The following is a 20,445-nucleotide window of genomic DNA, read 5'->3' as shown; positions in this document are numbered from 1 at the left end:
ACAGTTGCAGCGGTGAATGCTGACTACAAGTTCTACGAGTTTGGAGATGAGCTTGTTTGGGATAATGGTATTGAAAGCAGAGCTGTTGCCTATGAATATAAGTGTGATGTCGGTGTCTCTCTTATCCAAGTATTCCAGGGATGAGCATCGGGCCAGTGAGATGGCATCAGCCATGGACTTGTTGTGGCAGTAGGTGAACTGCAGTGGATCAAGGTTGCTTGGTAAACTGGATTTAATGCATTCCATAACCAGCCTCAAAGCAATTCATGATAGTGGATGTCAAGGCCACTGTACTAAAATCATTAAGGCATGGGATCTTGCTTTTCTTCAGCACTGGAATGATAGTGGTCTTCTTGAAGCAAGTTGGCACCACAGAACGGAGCAGGGAAAGATTAAAAATGTCCGTGAACACTCCTGCCAGTTGGTCTGCACAGTTTCAAAGTCCTCACATTTAATATTAGCTGTAAATCCAGTATTTGTACTTCATGGCGCCTCTCTTACTTAATGTGCAATATAACCACAAAGTCATTGAGGGATCAACCATTAATTACAAAAAAAGATATGGGGTAATCGCCTGGCTCATCGAAACCAGTTGTAATCTAAAACAGAGAAAACTAGTGCCCATACTTGATTAAGAGTGAAGTAATGATCATCTTGTCCTTGGCTCACTGTTGAAAAGTCGCAGAATCCTTGAGTGCCTGTCAAAATCGGACATACCTTGTAGACACAAAATGCTGGAGTAACTCAACGGGTCAGGCAGCATCTTTGGAGAAAATGAATAGGTGATGCTTCGGGTCGAGACCATTCTTCAGACCCTGAAGAAGGTTTCGACCCGAAAAGTCACTTATTCATTTTCTCCAGAGATATAGCCTGATCCGCTGAGTTACTCCAGCATTTTGTCTCTGTCTTCGGTGTAAACCAGCATCTGCATTTTCTTCCTATCCACAATACCTTGTATATATTGTTCCCGATTTTAACGTATGATGTGGAGTGTCCTCTGAATGATGTGCGTGAAATCAATAAAAATCTTAGAAAGGAAATAATGTCAACATTGTCATCATAAAAAAAAGCTGGTATTTACTCTTTATAGCTTTACTTCCAGTTTGAGGACTTGCAGTTCAAAACAAGAGAGGTGCATTTCAAACAGCAATCCTCTCCCCAGGGCGTACCATGTTACAGACATTTTAATGTTAACAAATTAAGATATGTTGTCAAGGCGATTTCTAAGAAAGATCAGTCTGAAGAAGGGTCTCGACCCGAAACGTCCCCCATTCCTTCTCTCCTGAGATGCTGCCTGACCTGCTGAGTTACTCCAGCATTTTGTGAATAAATACCTTCGATTTGTACCAGCATCTGCAGTTATTTTCTTATTCTAACAAAGATGTCGGTCAAAGGATCATTTTCACATACCAATATTAACCCAGTAATGGAGAGCAGAGAAGGCATCATGACAGAGCAGAGCTTCTACACTTCAACCCAGTCCTGGCGCGCCCCCCTCAATACCGCCCCCTGGCGTCCGCTGGACGAAGGGGCAGCCCGCCGCAGGATGAGAGACGCCTTGCTATTGGGCGACTGCAAGGGAGGGTTTTCTCTGGAGGGCTGTGATTGGGTGGAGGTGCCTCATCCTGAGCTGCTCGCCTGGTGGCTGACTCTGGCTCCCGAAGGGGGGGGGAGGGGATGGGGGGAAGCGAGAGACGGAGATGGCAGCGGGCCGACGTGAGGGCGACCGTGTGGGGCGTGTGTGATAGCTGCCGGCGGAAGGGAGGCGAGCAAGGCCGCGGAGCTGGAGGAATCGAGAGCCGGCGCCAAGGCAAGGCGAGGCGGGGAAGGGCAGGACGGGGACGGGGACGGCGCCTGAGACCCATCGGAGGCGGACGGGGAGCGGCTGCTGAGCGGGCGATCCCGCCGCCAGACCCCGGGCCCGAGTGGCGGCTCGGTGTTGGCGCAGTGAGGGAGGCAGAAGGAAGCGGCGCCGGCGGCTGCTTCAAACAAGGGATCCGATAAAAAAAATTTTTTAAAAATTCCTCCACGGCCCGGCACCAGCGGTGGGGAGACTGCAATAAAAAAAATAATAATAACCTTAAACCCAGTAGTTGCAACAACAACAGCAGCAGCAGCAGCAGCGAAGGCCCGGATCCCCCCCGAACCGCCTTCCACAGGATGAACTCGGTCAGGGCAGCCAACAGGCGACCGAGGCGAGTATCGAGGCCGCGCCCCGTACAGGAGAGAAACAACGCCGCGGGTAAGAGAGCGAGTGCCGTGGGGAGGAAGGAAGGAAGGAAGGAAGGGTGGGAGGAGGAGGCGGCGGCTAGGCTGTGGACCATGAGTGAGGGCCCGAGATCATTCCCTCTGCCGGCTCCCCCTGAGCAGCCGAGCGCCCCCAGGCTACAGACCGACCGGAGAGACCGAGGCTGCCCTCCAACAGCTTAGGCCGCGCTTTGTTTGTGGTTTGGTACAATCCTATGGTGGTAGCGTGTTTGACCCCCCTCACCGCCACCTTTCCACACAGATTTCATATAAAATGGAGCCGATGCCTTTTTCAGGGAGAGCACAACATTTTAAACTCTCTGTATTTAAAATGAACATTAACTATTTAAAATGTGTATTGTGCTGTTAAAATTGTGCGTGAAATCGCACTTCCCGTATGCTGTCGGGTTCACTTTGTCTTTCACTCTTTAAATAGTCTCTCGGTGTCTGAATGTTTGCTGCGTAGTTGCCTGAAAGTGATCGAATCGAATCAACGGAATCAATCAATCCATCCTGTGCCACTCAAAGTGCATGTCTATATTTGAAGTGGCTTTCTCTTTAATTTAATCGTGTGTTTTTGTTTTGTTCCAAAGCAACTGGCTTGAAGTTTTTTTGTGTAAAGTTTTGCGTTTTGACAGGCCTTGTTTGCAGACTAAAAAAACAACATTCTGGCGTTTCGTTATTAAACCTTATATGCGAGTTACTTTTTCATAGATATCTTTGCATTGACATAAACGATCACTTTAATTTGCTTTCAAGCATGACAAGTATCAAAAATGGTTACAATTTTTGTACAGGTAATATGATAAGGTCAATATTTTGTCAGGTCTAGATATTAGTTTGTCACAATGTGGGAAGAATGCACACACCTTAACTAGGTTTGTCCATTGAGTAACTGCTGTAATGGCTACTAAAGGCTGATCATATGGTGTTACATCAGATCTCAAAATGGTGTCAGATTAGAAGTTATAACTTATATGCATAAAATTAATTATCCCAATTGATATCACTTCATCTATGTGCAAAATGTTAAAATATGCAAATTGTTTAAACATTTTATCCAGCAGTTTTTGCTTTGATTTTTTTGTGCAGTTATTTTTGTCAAATTTAATATTTCAAGAGTATGAACAGTATTTCTGTATTTTAGTATGTACGAATTTCATGGTAATTTTGACATAACATTTTTCAAACATAAGTAACATACTCTTCTAAATTTGTTTTTTTTAAGCGAAATCCCACTTATTCAAAATTTGTTGCTTTCCACACAAGCAAATAAAAATAAACATATTGAAATAGTTGTGGATTTGTATTCCTCTGCTGTCAATACATATGGTGATATATAAATGAATTTTGTAAAGGCATTGCAGCAAAAAAGATTGTTTATATTAAAAAGTAGTAGTATGTGAGATGAGCATGGTCAATATTCGAGATAAGAAGATGAAAGGTTGTGAAGATGTTGAATGTCCTCGATGGCTCTGGAGATTTGAATACTGAGCTGTACTCAAATCTGCAGCAAAGGTTACCCAGGGCCTGCTATATGTTGTTTGATCTCAACTGGGGGTGAAAGAGGGTTTGTACAATTGTTTTTCCTGTGGAAAATTGTGGAGTTCCTATTTGCTTCAAGAGATAGTGATGGCACTGTACTACAGTGACTGTAGAACTCTGATAATAAGATTGCTTTTGAATGTGACAGTTTTTCTTGATGAGTAACCTGCTGACGTAGTGAAGATTGGTGTGTATAATGAGTTTGTTGGAAGCACCATCAGTGGGAGAGTATCTCAGCAAGATGGGGAAAAAAAATAAAGGGTACATTTGAGAGAGGGGGGGATAGATGAATGCAACACTTGAACATTTCTTGATTTTTATTATGAAGGAGCATGGCAGGTTCCATTACTGTACTTAATGTTATTAATAACTTGCTACACTTATTTTTGCTGGTGTCTTGTCATGAAACTTAATTGACAGATTGTTCCATTAATAACCGTGTAATATGGCACAATCAAATTAAGCATCGAGCATAGCGTCTCGACCCAAAACGTCACCCATTCCTTCTCTCCAGAGATGCTGTCTGTCCTGCTGAGTTACTCTAGCTTTTTGTGTCTGCGGTTTTAACCAGCATCTGCAGTTCCTTCTTACACAAGCATCTAGCATACACTGGAACATACTAAGATGATTGAAATTCATAAAGGCAGCCGTATCATTACATATTACTGATAACTTTGAGGCAACATCATATAAATTTATTAAAATGTACATCAAATGTTTTTCTTGACCATAGTGCTTATAATGGAGCTATTAGATGTATTTCAATTTGCAGAAAGTCCTTGACAAGTTGCCTCACAAAAAAAGGTTAAGTCGCAAAAACCAATGGCAATGGGAGCAAAACATAAACAAATGTAAAGGAATGGCTAGCAGGCAGGAAACGGCATGGTGGGATGAAGGGTGCGTTTTTAGGTTGGCAACCTGTGTCTAGTGGACGCCACAGAGATCATTGCTGGGATAGCAGCTGCTAATAATATATTACTAATGACTTGGAGAAAACAAGCAAATGTACAAGATAAATTTGTGGGTGACACAAAAAGTATAGGTGGAAAGGCAAGTTGTGAGCAGGATACCATTTAAAGAGATATTGATGGGTTAGGTGAGTGGGCATAAAATTGCCAAAGTAAGATGATGTAATTATTAAGTCTATTTATTCACAAAATGCTGGAGTAACTCAGCAGGTCAGGCAGCATCTCGGGAGAGAAGGAATGGGTGACGTTTCGGGTCGAGACCCTTCTTCAGTCTGAAGAAGGGTCTCGACCTGAAACGTTACCCATTCCTTCTCTCCCGAGATGCTGCCTGACCTGCTGAGTTACTCCAGCATTTTGTGAATAAATTGATTTGTACCAGCATCTGCAGTTATTTTCTTATACTAATTATTAAGTCTAATTTGGAAGAAAGAACAGAATAATGTTAATTCTAACAATCTTGAGTTTTGCTATCATTGACTGATTTCTTTCTAGTTGAGGATGTCTCTTTCCCACTCCCCCCCCATCCCATCTGGCCCCCAAGGCTTCTTCTCTGCCTTTGGCAGCCCCTGCTTGAGCTTCTCTCAGGGACCTGGACCCAAACTGTCCCCAGTTTTCACAACTGAGAGAGGGCTATAATATGAGATTTTCATTTTAGTGGGAGGAATAGAAAACCATATTTTTAAAACTGGGAGCAGCTATTAATTGTTGGTCTTTGGGTGTTCTTGCACAGGAATAATCAGTTTAGCATGTAGTTGGAATAGTAAAGGGCAATGATGTCTTAATTGCAAAGGGATTGGAGTACCACACAATGTTTTGTTACAGTTGTAAAGGACTTTGTGTTGACCATATGTGGAACATTGAGTAGAATGTTGGTGTCCTTACCTCAGAAAAAAACCTACTGGCCTTGAAAGCAATTCAACAGATGTTTACTAGATTAATTCCTGGGATGAAAGAGCTATCCTTTGAGGGATGGGTGACTGGAATAGATCAATATTCTCTGCAGATCATGTTTCTAGATTGAGCTAATCAGAAATGATCTTTTTAAAGTGAAGGCCCTTGACAGAGTGGGTCAGCGTTTTTTTTTCTTGCTACAGAATCTGGGTATGGGGCAGTGAAAAGGATCAAAAATTTAGAACTGAGGCTTGGAGAGTTTTTTTCCACTGGATAATTTTTGACTTTAATTTCTTAACTGAGAGGGTTGGGGATGGTCAGTTCTTAAGAGTATTCAAGAGTAAGATGAATAGAATTTTGCAATCCAGTAATGTTGGAGAATATGGGATTGGACAGAAAAATGAAGATGATCAGAAGACCAGCCACAGTGTTTTCACATTCTACCTTTGCCTTCTGTAATAAAACCACAATGTGTACAAGAAACAACAGGAATAGACCAATAGGCCTGTTCTGCCATTCATCAAGATCACAGCCTATCTTTTGCCTTTGGCACAATTTTCCAGCAATATCGCTTTCTCTCTTGATTTCCCTAATACCCACAAATCTATTGTCTCTTCGAAAGAACATAATGATTAAGTCTTGTTCTTGTACCAGGGATAGAAAATTGGTTGGCGGACAGGAAGCAAAGAATAAACGGGTCCTTTTCGGAATGGCAGGCAGTGACTAGTGGGGTACCGCAAGGCTCAGTGCTGGGACCCCAGTTATTTACAGTGTATATTAATGATTTGGACGAGGGAATTGAATGCAACATCTCTAAGTTTGCGGATGACACGAAGCTGGCAGTGTTAGCTGCGAGAAGGATGCTAGGAGGCTGCAGAGTGACTTGGATAGATTAGGCGAGTGGGCAAATGCATGGCAGATGCAATATAATGTGGATAAATGTGAGGTTATCCACTTTGGCGGCAAGAACAGGAAAGCAGAGTATTACCTGAATGGTGACCGATTAGGAGAAGGGGAGATGCAACGTGACCTGGGTGTCATGGTGCACCAGTCATTGAAAGCAAGCGTACAGGTGCAGCAGGCAGTGAAGAAAGCGAATGGTATGTTGGCATTCATAGCAAGAGGATTTGAGTTTAGGAGCAGGGAGGTTCTACTGCAGTTGTACAGGGCATTGGTGAGACCGCACCTGGAGTATTGTGCGCAGTTTTGGTCTCCTAATCTGAGGAAAGACGTTCTTGCCTTAGAGGGAGTACAGAGAAGGTAAACCAGATTGATCCCTGGGATGGCGGGACTTTCATATGAAGAAAGACTGGATAGACTAGGCTTGTACTCGCTGGAATTTAGAAGACTGAAGGGGGATCTTATAGAAACGTATAAAATTCTTAAGGGGTTGGAGAGGCTAGATGCGGGAAGATTGTTCCCGATGTTGGGGGAGTCCAGAACCAGGGGTCACAGCTTAAGGATAAGGGGAAGTCTTTTAGGACCGAGATGAGAAAACATTTCTTCACACAGAGAGTGGTGAGTCTGTGGAATTCTCTGCCACAGAAGGTAGTTGAGGCCAGTTCATTGGCTATATTTAAGAGGGAGTTAGATGTGGCCCTTGTGGCTAAAGGGATCAGGGGGTATGGAGAAAAGGCAGGTACAGGTTACTGAGCTGGATGATCAGCCATGATCATATTGAATGGCGGTGCAGGCTCGAAGGGCCGAATGGCCTACTCCTGCACCTATTTTCTATGTTTCTATGTAATAGGAGTGAGTTGGTGATTTGTTGGAGACCAGGCCAAAGGAAAACATGAAGCTATGGTTGATCAGATCAACATTTACAGAAGTTGCAACCAGCAAGATTAAGAAAAACCATGCTAAGTGTGCTGATTTAGTAATATGGGGGTAAATAAATGTCTGTTTCTGGGTGAAAAGAAAGAGGTTAGAGCGTGCTGCCCGACCTGCTGAGTTACTCCAGCATTTTGTGAATAAATCGATTTGTACCAGCATCTGCAGTTATTTTCTTATACAAGAGGTTAGAGATGTCTGTGTTAAACAAAGGATGGCATTTTGTGAGATTCGCCTTGAAAATGAATAAACATTTTTCAATGCCGGGAAATATTTAACAATGACAAGAAGTGTAAGCATATTCAATGGAGTTTGTACAAGAGGAACATAACTTGAAGTCACCAAGAATGAAGAGTTTTTGTGTTTAGAGAGGAAAGTAGAAAAATTATTCTGTGAAACGAATTTGGGGCTGGTTATAATTATTTTAAGTGTCAAGAAATGTGGAGCAAAGTAAGCACTTGACAAGCCACTAGCATCCAAGTCTGAGGGAATGTCAGGGCATGAATTTGAATTGTATTCTACATTATTTTCATGAAGACAGTTGTGAAAATGGAGTAGATTCCGAAGGCTTTGGGGGAGAGGGGTGAGAACCAGACATATTGGCTGAAATACATTAACGCACATGGAGATGATTAGCAGTTGTTTGAGATTCCTGCAGTAAATTCTAGCCTTCCTAAAAATGAAAATGTGTGTCTGCTGGTAATGAGAAGGAAGAAAACGCAGCTGAATGTGTGTTCCTGATTTTGTGAAATTTAGGTTTATTATTATTGTCACATGTACTGAGGTACAGTGAAAAGCTTTATTTTGCATGCTATCCAAACAGATCAGATATATCATACATAAATACAATCAAATCAAACTCAGATATAATACATAGAGCAAAGGGAATATACAGAGTGCAGAATATAGTTCTTAGCATTGTAGCACATTGTAGTGCTACAGTCCATTGACAGAGTCCAATGTCCTCAATGGGGTAGAGATGAATCGGACAGTACCATAGTTTATGGAAGGCCCTTTCAAAAGCCTGCTAACTGGAAGATGCTGTTCATGATTCTGGTAGTGTGCATTTTCAAGCTTCTGCCAGATGGGAGCAGGGAGAAGGAATGACTGGGGTGGGACAAGTCTTTAATTATGTTGGCTGCTTTTCTGAGGCAGCATGTAGTGTAGATGGAGTCAGTGGTGGAAGACTGGTCTGTGGTGGACTGGGCTACACCCACAACTTTCTGCAATTTCTTGCAGTCTTGGGTAGAGCTGTTCCAAACCAAGCTGTGATACAACCCGACAATATGCTTTCTAGGGTGCATCTGTTGACGTTTGTAAGAGTCATTAGAGATATGCCGAATTTCCTCAGGCTCCTCCGGAAGTAGTGGTATTAGTGTGTTGCCTTGGTTGTTGCATCAATGTGGTTGGTCCACAACAGATCATTGGGAATATTAACGCCAAGAAACGAGAAGTTCTAAACCATTTCCACTTCTGCACGATTGATTGGGCCATATACTTCAGCATGCCCTTTACAATGGTTGCAGCATAAGAGACTGAAGTGCACTGGCATTTAGTGTCCTATCAAGTCTGGTTATTGAAAATTCAATTGCATGCTTGTTACGGTCAAGCATGTACATGGAAGATATTGGAAAAGGTGGCAAATTTGGGAGAAATACCAGGAACAAGTTGAAGATTTGGTTACCAGAATATACAGTTTAGATGCAAGTGGAAGTAGACTAAAGTGACAAGAAGAATTATTTAGACATTAAAAATGGACTGATTTAGAGTGGTGAAAAAAGCTTCAGTTAGTGATTTTCAAAAAAGTATGAGATTACTACTTGATAGAGGAAAATGGCAAAATACAGTGAAAAAAGCAAAGTGTGTAGGACTAATTGCACAATCCCATGAAGAACAGCACAAGTGGCTGAATGGCCTACACTGCCTGCCTCAGGCCAAACTCCAAGCAATATAGAATGAACCCTATGGGTGGTGCAGCCGGTAGAGCTGCTGCCTCACATCGCCAGAGATCCAGGTTTGATCCTGACCTCCAGTTCTGTCTGTGTGGAGTTTGCACGTTTTCTTTGTGACCACGTGAGTTTCCTCTTGGGTGCACCAATTTCTTGGCACATCCCAAAAATGTGTGCGTTTGTAGGTTAATTGGGTTCAGTAAATTGCCCCAAGCGTGTAGGGAGTGGATACGAAAGTAGGATAACATAGAAATTGTGTGAGTGGATGATTTATGGTTGGTGAGGACTCATTGGGCCAAAGAGCCTGTTTCCATGCTGTATCTAAAACTAAAATTAAAACACAATAATAGTGAATTCAACATATTTGGATTATAATCAAATACTGTAAGAATATTGATTAAGCCTTTCAAACTTTTAAGTTCACTTAGTACTAAATTCTGTATTGTGCATGGTCTGCAAGGTTCTACAAATGGAATATGTAGTTGTGACCACAGAAAAGAAACTCTGGAAAAAGGTACCAGTGTCAAACAACTCTCAATCAAATGATTGGATACTCTATAAAGAATTAAATACCATACCATGTGATGGATGCCTTTCAATGTGTTTTAATGTCTTTTGTATTATCTTTTACACCGTGCATAGAGGTGTTTCTCTCTTAACCTGAAGAATTAAGAACAATTGCATTGCAGATGCTTTGATAGGTGGGACTGAGCATCAGAAAGCTGATCTCAAGTGAGTTTTCTGAAAGACAGGAGGTCTGTAAAATCAGCAGTCAAGAAGGATTTGAAATTACTCGCACAAACTGATATTTTAAGTATAAATACATAAAACTGGTTCTCAGATAAGTCATATGAAAAATATTGCTTCCTTGTGTGAAGGTAACTACTAGTTTTCTTTTGTATTGGACAAAAGAACTCTCTTCACAATGTTTCCTGTTCTATCTTCAATCACTTCCAAATTGTTTCTTTGGGCACTTGTTCACAGATTCTTCCTATTTGCATAAATTTCATCAGTCCCAATACCCAATTGGAAATTTGCCTTATTACCGACCTTCATAGGAATAATTCAAAATCTTAAGATGAGAAGAAAAAGATTTGTAAAATAATTTGAGACCTAATAGGATTTTGATTGTTAAGTGTAGTGGAATGGATGGGAACATAATGGACTGGTAAAGGTGAGATGGATGAGGAAAGTAAAGTTAGAAGGAGATGGAATATTCAGGAAATGTAGCTGGTGAGGTACTATCAAAAAGATATTTTAAAAAAAATGTGATTCTGTAGGATTTGTATTTGTGTAACTTCTCATGTACACCAATTAACTGTGATATATTACAGCATAATTGCACATGGGTTGAAACAAACATTTTCCTTGGATATTCAGATGTGGAATGTTTCTGTTAAAGGTATTAGAAGGATAAAAGAGGTGCAATTTGTAAAGCCAGAGGAAGGAATATAGGGGAAGGGGAAAAATGGGTGTAAATTCAGTCTTGGTTCACTCAACCCTGCCCACCCAAAACTACCGTGTCCCCAGGTACATTCCTTTGCAGCCACAAGAGATGCAGCACCTGTTCATATACCTTCTTCCTCGCATCCATCCAGGGACCCTAGCAATCCTTCCAGGTAACTCAGAGGTTGAAGTTCATCTCCTCTACCCACATCTATTGCATTTGTGGTTTCTGATGTGGCATCGTATAGACTAGGCAACTTGTAGTCCGCCAAGGCCCACTGGATCTCCAGGTTGCTAACCATTTTAACTCCTCTTATTCACATTTTGTTCTGGGTCACCTCCATTGTCAGAATAAGGCCATACACAAAGTGGAGGACAACACCTCGTATTCCACTTGGGTGGCCTCCAACCTAATGGTATGAACTTTGAATTCTCCAATTTTAGGTAACTAACCTACAACCCCCCCCCACCCTTTTATGTGCCCCACGTGGATTCACACCCATTTCTCCCCTTCCAACTATATTCATCTCTGGCCTTCGTCCAACCATTTGCCTATCAACCCCCCCAGCCAAACCTACATCCACATCACTCTCCAGGCTTTGTCCTGCCCCTCTCTTCTAGCTTTCTCTCCCCTCTCCATCGCAAATGGTCTGAAAAAGGGCCACCTGTCCATATTCTCCAGATATGCAGCCTGACCCGCTGAGTTACTCCAGTACTTTGTGTCTTTTTAAGATATAAATTTATATCTGTTGAAGATGTAAGTGGACGATTAAAAAACAAAGTCTTGTTTGGTGTTCCTCACATGTGTGTTGAAATACTTCACAAATTGACAAGATTGCTTTAATACTATGAAATTGCTGTGTGGCATTAATATGGTACATATGTTTTTCAAAAACCCTCAGACCAGTTACTGTAAGTGGCATAAACATGTGCCATTTAACTTTGGAAAAACTCTTGAAGTTTAGATTTGACGCTACGTGTAAGATGGAAAAAAGCCTTGGAGGACTTTTTTACAAAATGCACATTATATTATGAAATGGACATGAGCAAAGCAGGTTCAGTGCAAAAATATCTGAAGTTAAAGGATCCAAATACAAAAAGCTATTGCAGATAAGATTGTTTGATAGCAAAAAGCAGAAAATATGTAGGAATGACAATATTGGATTTTTAAACAATTGTTTTTTTTAATAGTTCTATAAGAACTATAATTTCATTGCCAAGGATGGCTGTGGAGGCCAAATCAATGGATATTTTTAGGGCAGAGATTGACAGATTCTTGATTAGTACGGTGTCAGGACTTATGGGGACTAAACAGGAGAATGTGGTTGAGAGGGAAAGATAGATCAGCCATGATTGAATAGTGGAGTAGACTTGATGGACTGAATGGCCTAATTCTGCTCCTGGAACTTGTGAACTTAGATACTTATTATAAACCACATCAGAGAAAGGATATGGTGGCATTGGAAAGGATGTAGAGAACATTGACATGGATGAAACCAGAAATGTAAGGAAATACCTATCGGCAAAAGGCAAACTATTTCTCTTTTCTCTCGATTCAAGAAGACTGAAGGGTGACCTGCTGAAGGCCCTCAAAATTGTGTTAGGTTTTAATAAAATAATTGAAGAGAGTATTTTTCCACAAGTGGAGAAAAACAGAATTAGAAATTATCAAGTGAATGGTACAGATGTAATTAAGCAGAGTCTGGGCACAAATAAAAAGGAGGAAGAGAATAGTGAGTTATGATGCTAGATTAAGAGGAAAGATTGGGGATGACTTAGAAACTGTTTATTGTCAGAGTTTATTATTGTTTGCCAGTGGGAAATTGACTTTTAAAGTTTTCCTATAAAATCCTAAAACAACACTCTGAGGAGCTTCAGTCACAAATCCACAGCTTCATTGTCTGTATCTGGGAAGAGGAGAATATTCCAGTGAACATCAGACGATGTAGTCATAGCCATCTTCAAGAAAGGAGATAACTGCTAACATCAGGTGTTCCTGTTGTCTGCCGCTGTAAATATTACATGGGTTTTCTTCAAACTCCTTCCCAGTTGCTGAAGAGCTGTTCCTGAAATTGCATTGGAAATTCTGCCCATCCAGTGGTGTGGTGCTGAGAGAGCAGCCTTAAAACATGGTATTTTTCAACCAAAGCTGTAACTCCACTAATTGGTTTGGACAGGATGAATCCTCCTCAAAATTGTCTGCATGCAGAAATATGTCTCCATCTTGCATTTGCTTCACAACAGCAAGTAAGATGAAACAATCGGTTTCGAACGGAACTATTCCCTGAAGATCAGTATCAAATAAGGCTGTGTCTTTGACCGACACTTTTCTCAATCCTTCTCGCTGCATTGTTGCATCTAACCTAACAACCCTCCTGCTGGAGTGGAGCTAAACATCACCCATTCCTTCTCTCCTGAGATGCTGCCTGACCTGCTGAGTTACTCCAGCATTTTGTGAATAAAACTAAAGGGAATCTCTCAGCCACTGGGACACTCTGGAACCAAGTCAGACTCCTGACTCAGCTCTCCGTACTAAGTTAAGTGGGGAGGAAGATTCAGGACACAAGTTTAATGCATGTGGTGATACAACATTTGACAAAGTAATACTATCACTCTTGAAAAATATCAGGTGGTCTTTGGAAAAGGTTCAAAAATGTGTTCAATTCCTCCTTGAAGAAATGCTTGTTGACTTCTGTGATTGCTTGGCTTATGACTGGTTAAAATGGAGCAGAGCCGTCAGTATGGTGTTGAGAACTTGTGTCCTGACCCGCTGAGTTATTCCAGCTTTTTGTGTCTATCTTCGGTTTAAACCGGCATCTGGAGTTCCTTCCTACAAAATCTGTTCCACTGCAAAATCTCCTCAAGGTATGTCTACTTTGAAGAAGTTCTCCTTGTTTCTCAGAGTTCTGCAACATCCTTTCTCACTGCACCCCCTCTGTGCATTTGTTCTATATCTCTCTATGTTACCGTCTATATCTCACGTTTCCCGTTCCTCTGGCTCTCAGTCTGAAGAAAGGTCTCGACCCGTATTCCTTTTCTCTAGATATGCTGTCTGACCTGCTGAGTTACTCCAGCTTTTTGTGTCTATATTGAGAACTTAAGGTTATGAATTGGGAGTAAACTGAGATCCCACATAGTGGCAGAAGGGATGAGCCTCCTCACAAATAGCCTGTCCCTTCTAGCCAACTTCGCTTTCCAGCTGCCTGCATCTCCAGCATTAACCTCATTTGCTACTTCAGTACCCACTAAACTAGTGGAAGCAAATCATCCTCAATGCCAAAAGACAACCTTAAAAAAAAAAAAAATCTTATGATATTCAAAAGTGTCTATTTGTATCTTGTGCTTACACAGTGCCCTCCATAATGTTTGGGACAAAGACCCATTATTTATTTGCCTCTGTAATAATGTTTGGGACACAGCAATGTCACGTAAATAAAAGTCGTATTTTGTTGCATATCCTTTGCATGCAATGACTGCTTGAAGTCTGTAATTCATGGACATCACCAGTTGCTGGGTGTCATTTCTGGTGATACTCTGCCAGGCCTGTATTGCAGCCATCTTTAGCTTATGCTTGTTTTGGGGGCAAGTCCCCTTCAGTTTTTTCTTCAGCTTATAAAAGGCATGCTCAATTGGGTTCAGGTCGGGTGATTGACTTGGTCATTGAAATCAACAAAGAATTGATCATTTTTTAGCTTTGAAAATCTCCTTTGTTGCTTTCGCAGTATGCTTAGGATCATTGTCTTGCTGTAGAATGAACTGCCGGCCAATGGGTTTTGAGGCATTTGTTTGAACCTGAGCAGATAGGTTGATAATAATAATAATATAATAATAATAATATTCATTTATTGTCATTGCAACGAGTACAACGAAATTAAAAAACAGCCAATCCTGACGGTGCGTACAAACATATATGCAATAAATGCAAAAACAAATAAATACATAAATACAATTAAATTAAGTACAAGATTTTTTAACGGTGTTGCCTAGTGCACAGGTAGTGTTCAGTTCTCGTATGGCCCTGGGGTAAAAACTGTTCTTAAGTCTGTTTGTTCGGGATTTGATTGACCTGAAACGTCGACCAGAGGGCAGATGAACAAACAGACGGTGGCCGGGGTGGGATGGATCTTTTATTATTTTGCCTGCTCTACTGAGGCAGCGCAGGCTGAACAGGTGCTCCAGGGAGGGCAGTGAGCAGCCGATGATTTTCTGGGCCGTCGTGATGACCCTCTGAAGGGCCTTCCTGTCCTTTTCTGAGCAGCTGGCATACCATGTGGTTATACAGTATGCCAGCACACTCTCGATGGAGCAGCGATAGAAGGACAACATGAGCTTCTCCTGCAGGTTGGTTTTCCTGAGGATCCTCAGGAAGTGGAGTCTCTGCTGTGCCTTCTTTACTGTGGTGATGGTGTTGGTAGACCAGGTGAGATCCTCTGCGATGTGCGTACACTTCAGAATTCATTATGCTACTTCCATCAGCAGTTGTATCATCAATGAAGATAAGTGAACCAGTACCATCAGCAGCCATACATGCCCAGGCCATAACACCCCCACCACTATGTTTCACAGATAAGGTGCTATGCTTTGGATCTAGGGCAGTTCCTTCTCTCCTCCATACTTTGCTCTTGCCATCACTCTGATATACGTCAATTTACGTCTCATCTGTCCACAAGACCTTTTTCTAGAACTGTGGTTGCTCTTTTAAGTACTTCTTGGCAAACTGTAATCTGGCCATCCTATTTTTGCAGCTAACCAGTGGTTTGCATCTTGCAGTGTAGCCTCTGTAGTTCTGTTCATGAAGTCTCCTGCAGACAGTGGCCATTGGCAAATCCACACATGACTCCCGAAGAGTGTTTCAGATCTGTCAGACAGGTGTTTCGGGATTTTTCTTTATTATAGAGAGAATTCTTTTGTCGTCAGCTGTGGAGGTCTTCCTTGGCTTGCCAGTCCCTTTGATGGGTCACAGAAACATAGAAAATAGGTGCAGGAGGAGGCCATTCAGCCCTTCGAGCCAGCACCGCCATTCGTTGTGATCATGGCTGATCATCCACAATCAGTAACCTGTGCCCAACATCTCCCCATATCCCTTGATTCCGCTACCCCCTCGAGCTCTATCTAACTCTCTTAAATTCATCCAGTGATTTGACCTCCACTGCCCTCTGTGGCTGAGAATTCCACAAATTCACAACTCTGTGGGTGAAAAAGTTCCTTCTCACCTCAGTTTTAAATGGCCTCCCCTTTATTCTAAGACTGTGGCCCCTGGTTCTGGACTCGCCCAACATTGGGAACATTTTTCCTGCATCTAGTTTGTCCAGTCCTTTCATAATTTTATGTCTCTATAAGATCCCCTCTCATCCTTCTAAACTCCAGTGAATACAAGCCTAGTCTTTTCAATCTTTCCTTGTATGACAGTCCCGCCATCCCAGGGATCAATCTCGTGAACATACGCTGCACTGCCTCAATTACAAGGATGTCCTTCCTCAAATTAGGAGACCAAAACTGTACACAATACTCCAGATGTGGTTTTAGCAGGGCCCTATACAATTGCAGAAGAACCTCTTTACTCCTATACTGACATCCTCTCGTTATGAAGGCCAACATGCCATTAGCTTACTTCACTGCCTGCTGTACCTGCACGCCAACTTTCAGTGACTGGTGTATAAGGACACCCAGGACTCGCTGCTCTTCCCCCTTACCTAACCTGACACCATTGAGATAATAATCTGCCTCCTTGTTTTTGCCGCCAAAGTGGATAACCTCAGATTTATCTATATTATACTGCACCTCCCATGCATCTGCCCACTCACTCAACCTGTCCAGGTCACCCTGCAACCTCCTAACATCCTCTTCGCAGTTCACACTGCCACCCAGCTTTGTGTCATCCGCAAACTTGCTAGTGTTACTTCTAATTCCTTCATCCAGATCATTAATATATATGGTAAACAGTTGCGGCCCCAACACCGAGCCTTGCAGCACTCCACTTGCCACTGCCTGCCATTCTGAAAAGGACCCGTTTACTCCTACTCTTTGCTTCCTGTCTGCCAACCAATTCTCTATCCATGTCAACACCCTACCCCCAATACCATGTGCTCTAATTTTGCTCACCAAACTCCCGTGTGGGACCTTATCAAAGGCTTTCTGACAGTCTAGATACACTACATCCACTGACCCTTCACCCATTTTACTTGTCACATCCTCAAAAAATTCCAGAAGATTAGTCAAGCATGATTTCCCTTTCATAAATCCATGCTGACTTGGACTTATCCTTTTACTGCTATCCAAATGCACCATTATTACCTCTTTAATAATTGACTCTAGCATCTTCCTCACGACCGATGTCAGGCTAAATGCTCTGTAATTCCCTGTTTTCTCTCTCTCTCTCTCTCTTGCAACAAATTATCAGTTACACTCGGGGAAAACCAGACCATAATAGTGTATGTCAAAGTATGCAGTGCAACCGTAGTAGTACAAAGTCCATAGTAGTTTGGTTCTCATGTAGAGTTGTGCAGAATGTTCAGGTGACCAGTTGATGGGAAGAAGCTGTTCTTGAATCTGGACTTCATGGTTCTCGGGCTCCTTTACCACCTTCCCAAGTATCAGCAAGATGAGAATGGTGGCCAAGGTGGTGTGAGTCTTTGATGATAGCAGCGTTCCATGTAGATCATTTAGATGGTGGGGAGGTCAGTATCTGTGATGGAGCGGGCAATGTTCACATTCTTGGGCATTGAAATTATTCAAACCCAGCTGTGATGCAACCGGTCAGTATGATTGGAATATTCAACAACATGCCAAATATTTTGGTGTTCGTGAACTTTCCTTGCGATTGCATTAATGTGCAAGGCCCAGGCCAGATTATCAGAGATATGGATGCCCAGGAACTTGAAGCTGTTGAATCTCCACTGACATCCCGCTGATGACGATGGGTGCATGCCATTCCGCCTTCCCTTTGGAAGTAAACAATCGGCACCAAGTAGTCAAGCGCAGAGTGGAGGGCCAGCAAGGCAGCATTCACTGTATACCTGTCTGTCTATCTTTGCTGTACACCTGTTGTGGGAATATGCAAATTAAAGTGGGTCCATATCCTTATTAAGATGAGTTGATGTGCATCATAACCAACCCCTCGAAGCACTTCATCATAATGGATGCGAGTGCCACTGATCAGTGAATGTTGAGGCATGTCACCATACTCTTTCTGGGCACCAGTATTTTGGATGTCCTTTCAAAGCAAATGGCGACTTCGGACAGTAGCAGTGAAAGGTTGACGATGTCTGTGAAAACTGCCGGTTGGCCCGGGCGGGTTTTAGGAACACGGGCAGGTACACAATTAGGGCTGAATTTAAATATGGAGTTGGGATTGTGTCCGGCTGCACAGTCATGGGTGTAGAGTGAGTAGAGCAGGGGACTGGTCACACAGCCTTGAGGTGCCCCTGTAATGATGGTTATTGAGGAGGAAGTGTTGTTGCCAATTTGTAGTGATTATTTTCTGTTGGAGAAGTTGAGGATCCAGTTGCAAAGAGAGATATCATCTCCCAACATCATGATATCTTTTAATTCTACAAGACAGAGTATATGCCTCTGGTTCAATGGTTTTTATCATCATATGTATTAAGGTACGGTGACATTTTGTTCTATACAGTTCAGTAAATTATCACTATACATTAGCACAACCCTAGATTAAGTATAAAGTGTACAGAAATACCCTTCTGAGACCATATACAAGAAAGACAAGAGGTCCTAACTGTTTGACATTCTCTCAGTACTGTCATTTTTTTTGTCCTTCATTTTTTTGATTGTTGAACAAGTAACTCTCAGTCTGAGGCAAGAGTGCATCTAGTTGATCAGGAGATAACACAACAGTGTCTTGATAATTAACAATTGCTCGTTATACTGCAGTAATTTCACATCACTTTTCTGCAATCTTTCCATATCTCTTGACTTGTACTTTAAATATCTGTTATTCTACTGGAGTCGTATCATTCCTTTTGAAAGACTCTGAACTTTTACTACTTTATATTTTGAATCTAACTTTGATATTTAATTCATACAGAAATATTCAAACAGCTGAAAGTTATTAACGTATATTGGTATTCTATAAGATATTTGAACTGCTTACATTCTGGGTCTGTTGTTCATATACATCACAGAATCCTAAATCGGACGTGCATTTCTCACTGGGATTCCAGTACACCTCACACCCACATTCTTGATGATCTACAAAGGCCTTGTATTCTCTCCCTCCTCTCCCCATCCAACCCACTTTCCTATCCTCTGGCAATTAATTTAACATTAGCATTCTCATCAAATTCTCATTGGCACCTAGTTGTACCAGTTTGTGTCCCTTCTGCCTAAGCCTCTGAGTTACTCCAGCACTTTGTGTCTTTTTTCTATTCAATTTGAGTTTGGTGTGGGTTTGAATTGCATACCTGAGCAAACCCTATAATTGGACTAATTACATTGCATTCTTGAGCTGATACGAATGGAGTATCTTGGTAGTAAATAATTATTTTCCTTATTTTACAAATTTTGAATGAAGTTTACTGTTTAGGCACTTTGTAGGACATGTGAACAATAATGTACATTATGTAAATGGTGCAAATTTTGAACTAATGGTGCAAATTTCCTCCTCAATAACCATCATAACAATGCCATGCTAGTTTTACTTGTCACCTTAAGTATTGTTTGCAATAATTGAAGTAGGTAATTTTATTACCATTGCTCATAATTCCAATCATTTGGAAGCTTCTGTTGTTTAGTTGTAACGTCATTTATTTCTGTGCTGACACTACCTATACCACGTTTTTACATTATTCTTATTGTGGATAGCTATGGTGATTAACTTAAAAGGAGATTGTTATTGAAACTTGCCTGATTTTTAAAGCAATGTTATTAAGAATAGTTATCACTTGTGGTTCATTCCACCCTACTATCATTTTTCCGATACACTTTTAAACTTCTGACTCTTTAGTGCTATCTCTTGAATTAAAACAAAAAAAGCCGAGTAATACAGCATAGTACTATGCTAGTTGGTATAGCCTCCTTGTAAATGAACTTTTAAATTTAAGTTATTCATTTGGTGATCATACAATGAGCTGCTTTCAAGGTCTATGAATCCTTCCAAAGGTTTAGTGCCTACTTTGCTTTAGTTCTTGCTTTGAATCACAGTTTAAGAATAAGGGGTAGGCCATTTAGAACGGAGATGAGGAAGAACTTTTTCAGTCAGAGGGTGGTGAAGGTGTGGAATTCTCTGCCTCAGAAGGCAGTGGAGGCCAGTTCGTTGGATGCTTTCAAGAGAGAGCTGGATAGAGCTCTTAAGGATAGCGGAGTGAGGGGGTATGGGGAGAAGGCAGGAACGGGGTACTGATTGAGAGTGATCAGCCATGATCGCATTGAATGGCGGTGCTTGCTCGAAGGGCTGAATGGCCTACTCCTGCACCTATTGTCTATTGTCTATTATCATTGTATTCTATGGTTCATTGGTACTTTTGTTGTCACGTGCAAATGCACAGTTAAATTATTTTCTTGCATACAGTCCAGTATATTATTGCCATACCAAAGCACATGCTCGATTAGCA

The 20,445-nt window shown here is 41.7% G+C and overlaps 1 protein-coding gene across 1 annotated transcript in view; it reads left to right on the top strand.

The window, feature by feature from the left end:
* The first annotated feature begins 1,686 nt into the window (after positions 1–1,686).
* The window catches only part of LOC144596568 (F-box only protein 11), an 88,761-nt gene continuing 70,002 nt past the window's right edge, over positions 1,687–20,445 (top strand). The window contains exon 1 of the mRNA XM_078405028.1: positions 1,687–2,242. Within this exon, the coding sequence (XP_078261154.1) occupies positions 2,161–2,242 (82 nt within the window). The 5' untranslated portion in view covers positions 1,687–2,160. The remainder of the gene's footprint in view (positions 2,243–20,445) is intronic.

The sequence above is a fragment of the Rhinoraja longicauda genome, chromosome 9, assembly GCF_053455715.1.
Source record: "Rhinoraja longicauda isolate Sanriku21f chromosome 9, sRhiLon1.1, whole genome shotgun sequence".
NCBI classification, from domain to species: domain Eukaryota; kingdom Metazoa; phylum Chordata; class Chondrichthyes; order Rajiformes; family Arhynchobatidae; genus Rhinoraja; species Rhinoraja longicauda.
The sequence above is the reverse complement of the archived record's forward strand: the minus strand, read 5'-3'. Positions and strand labels throughout refer to the sequence as shown.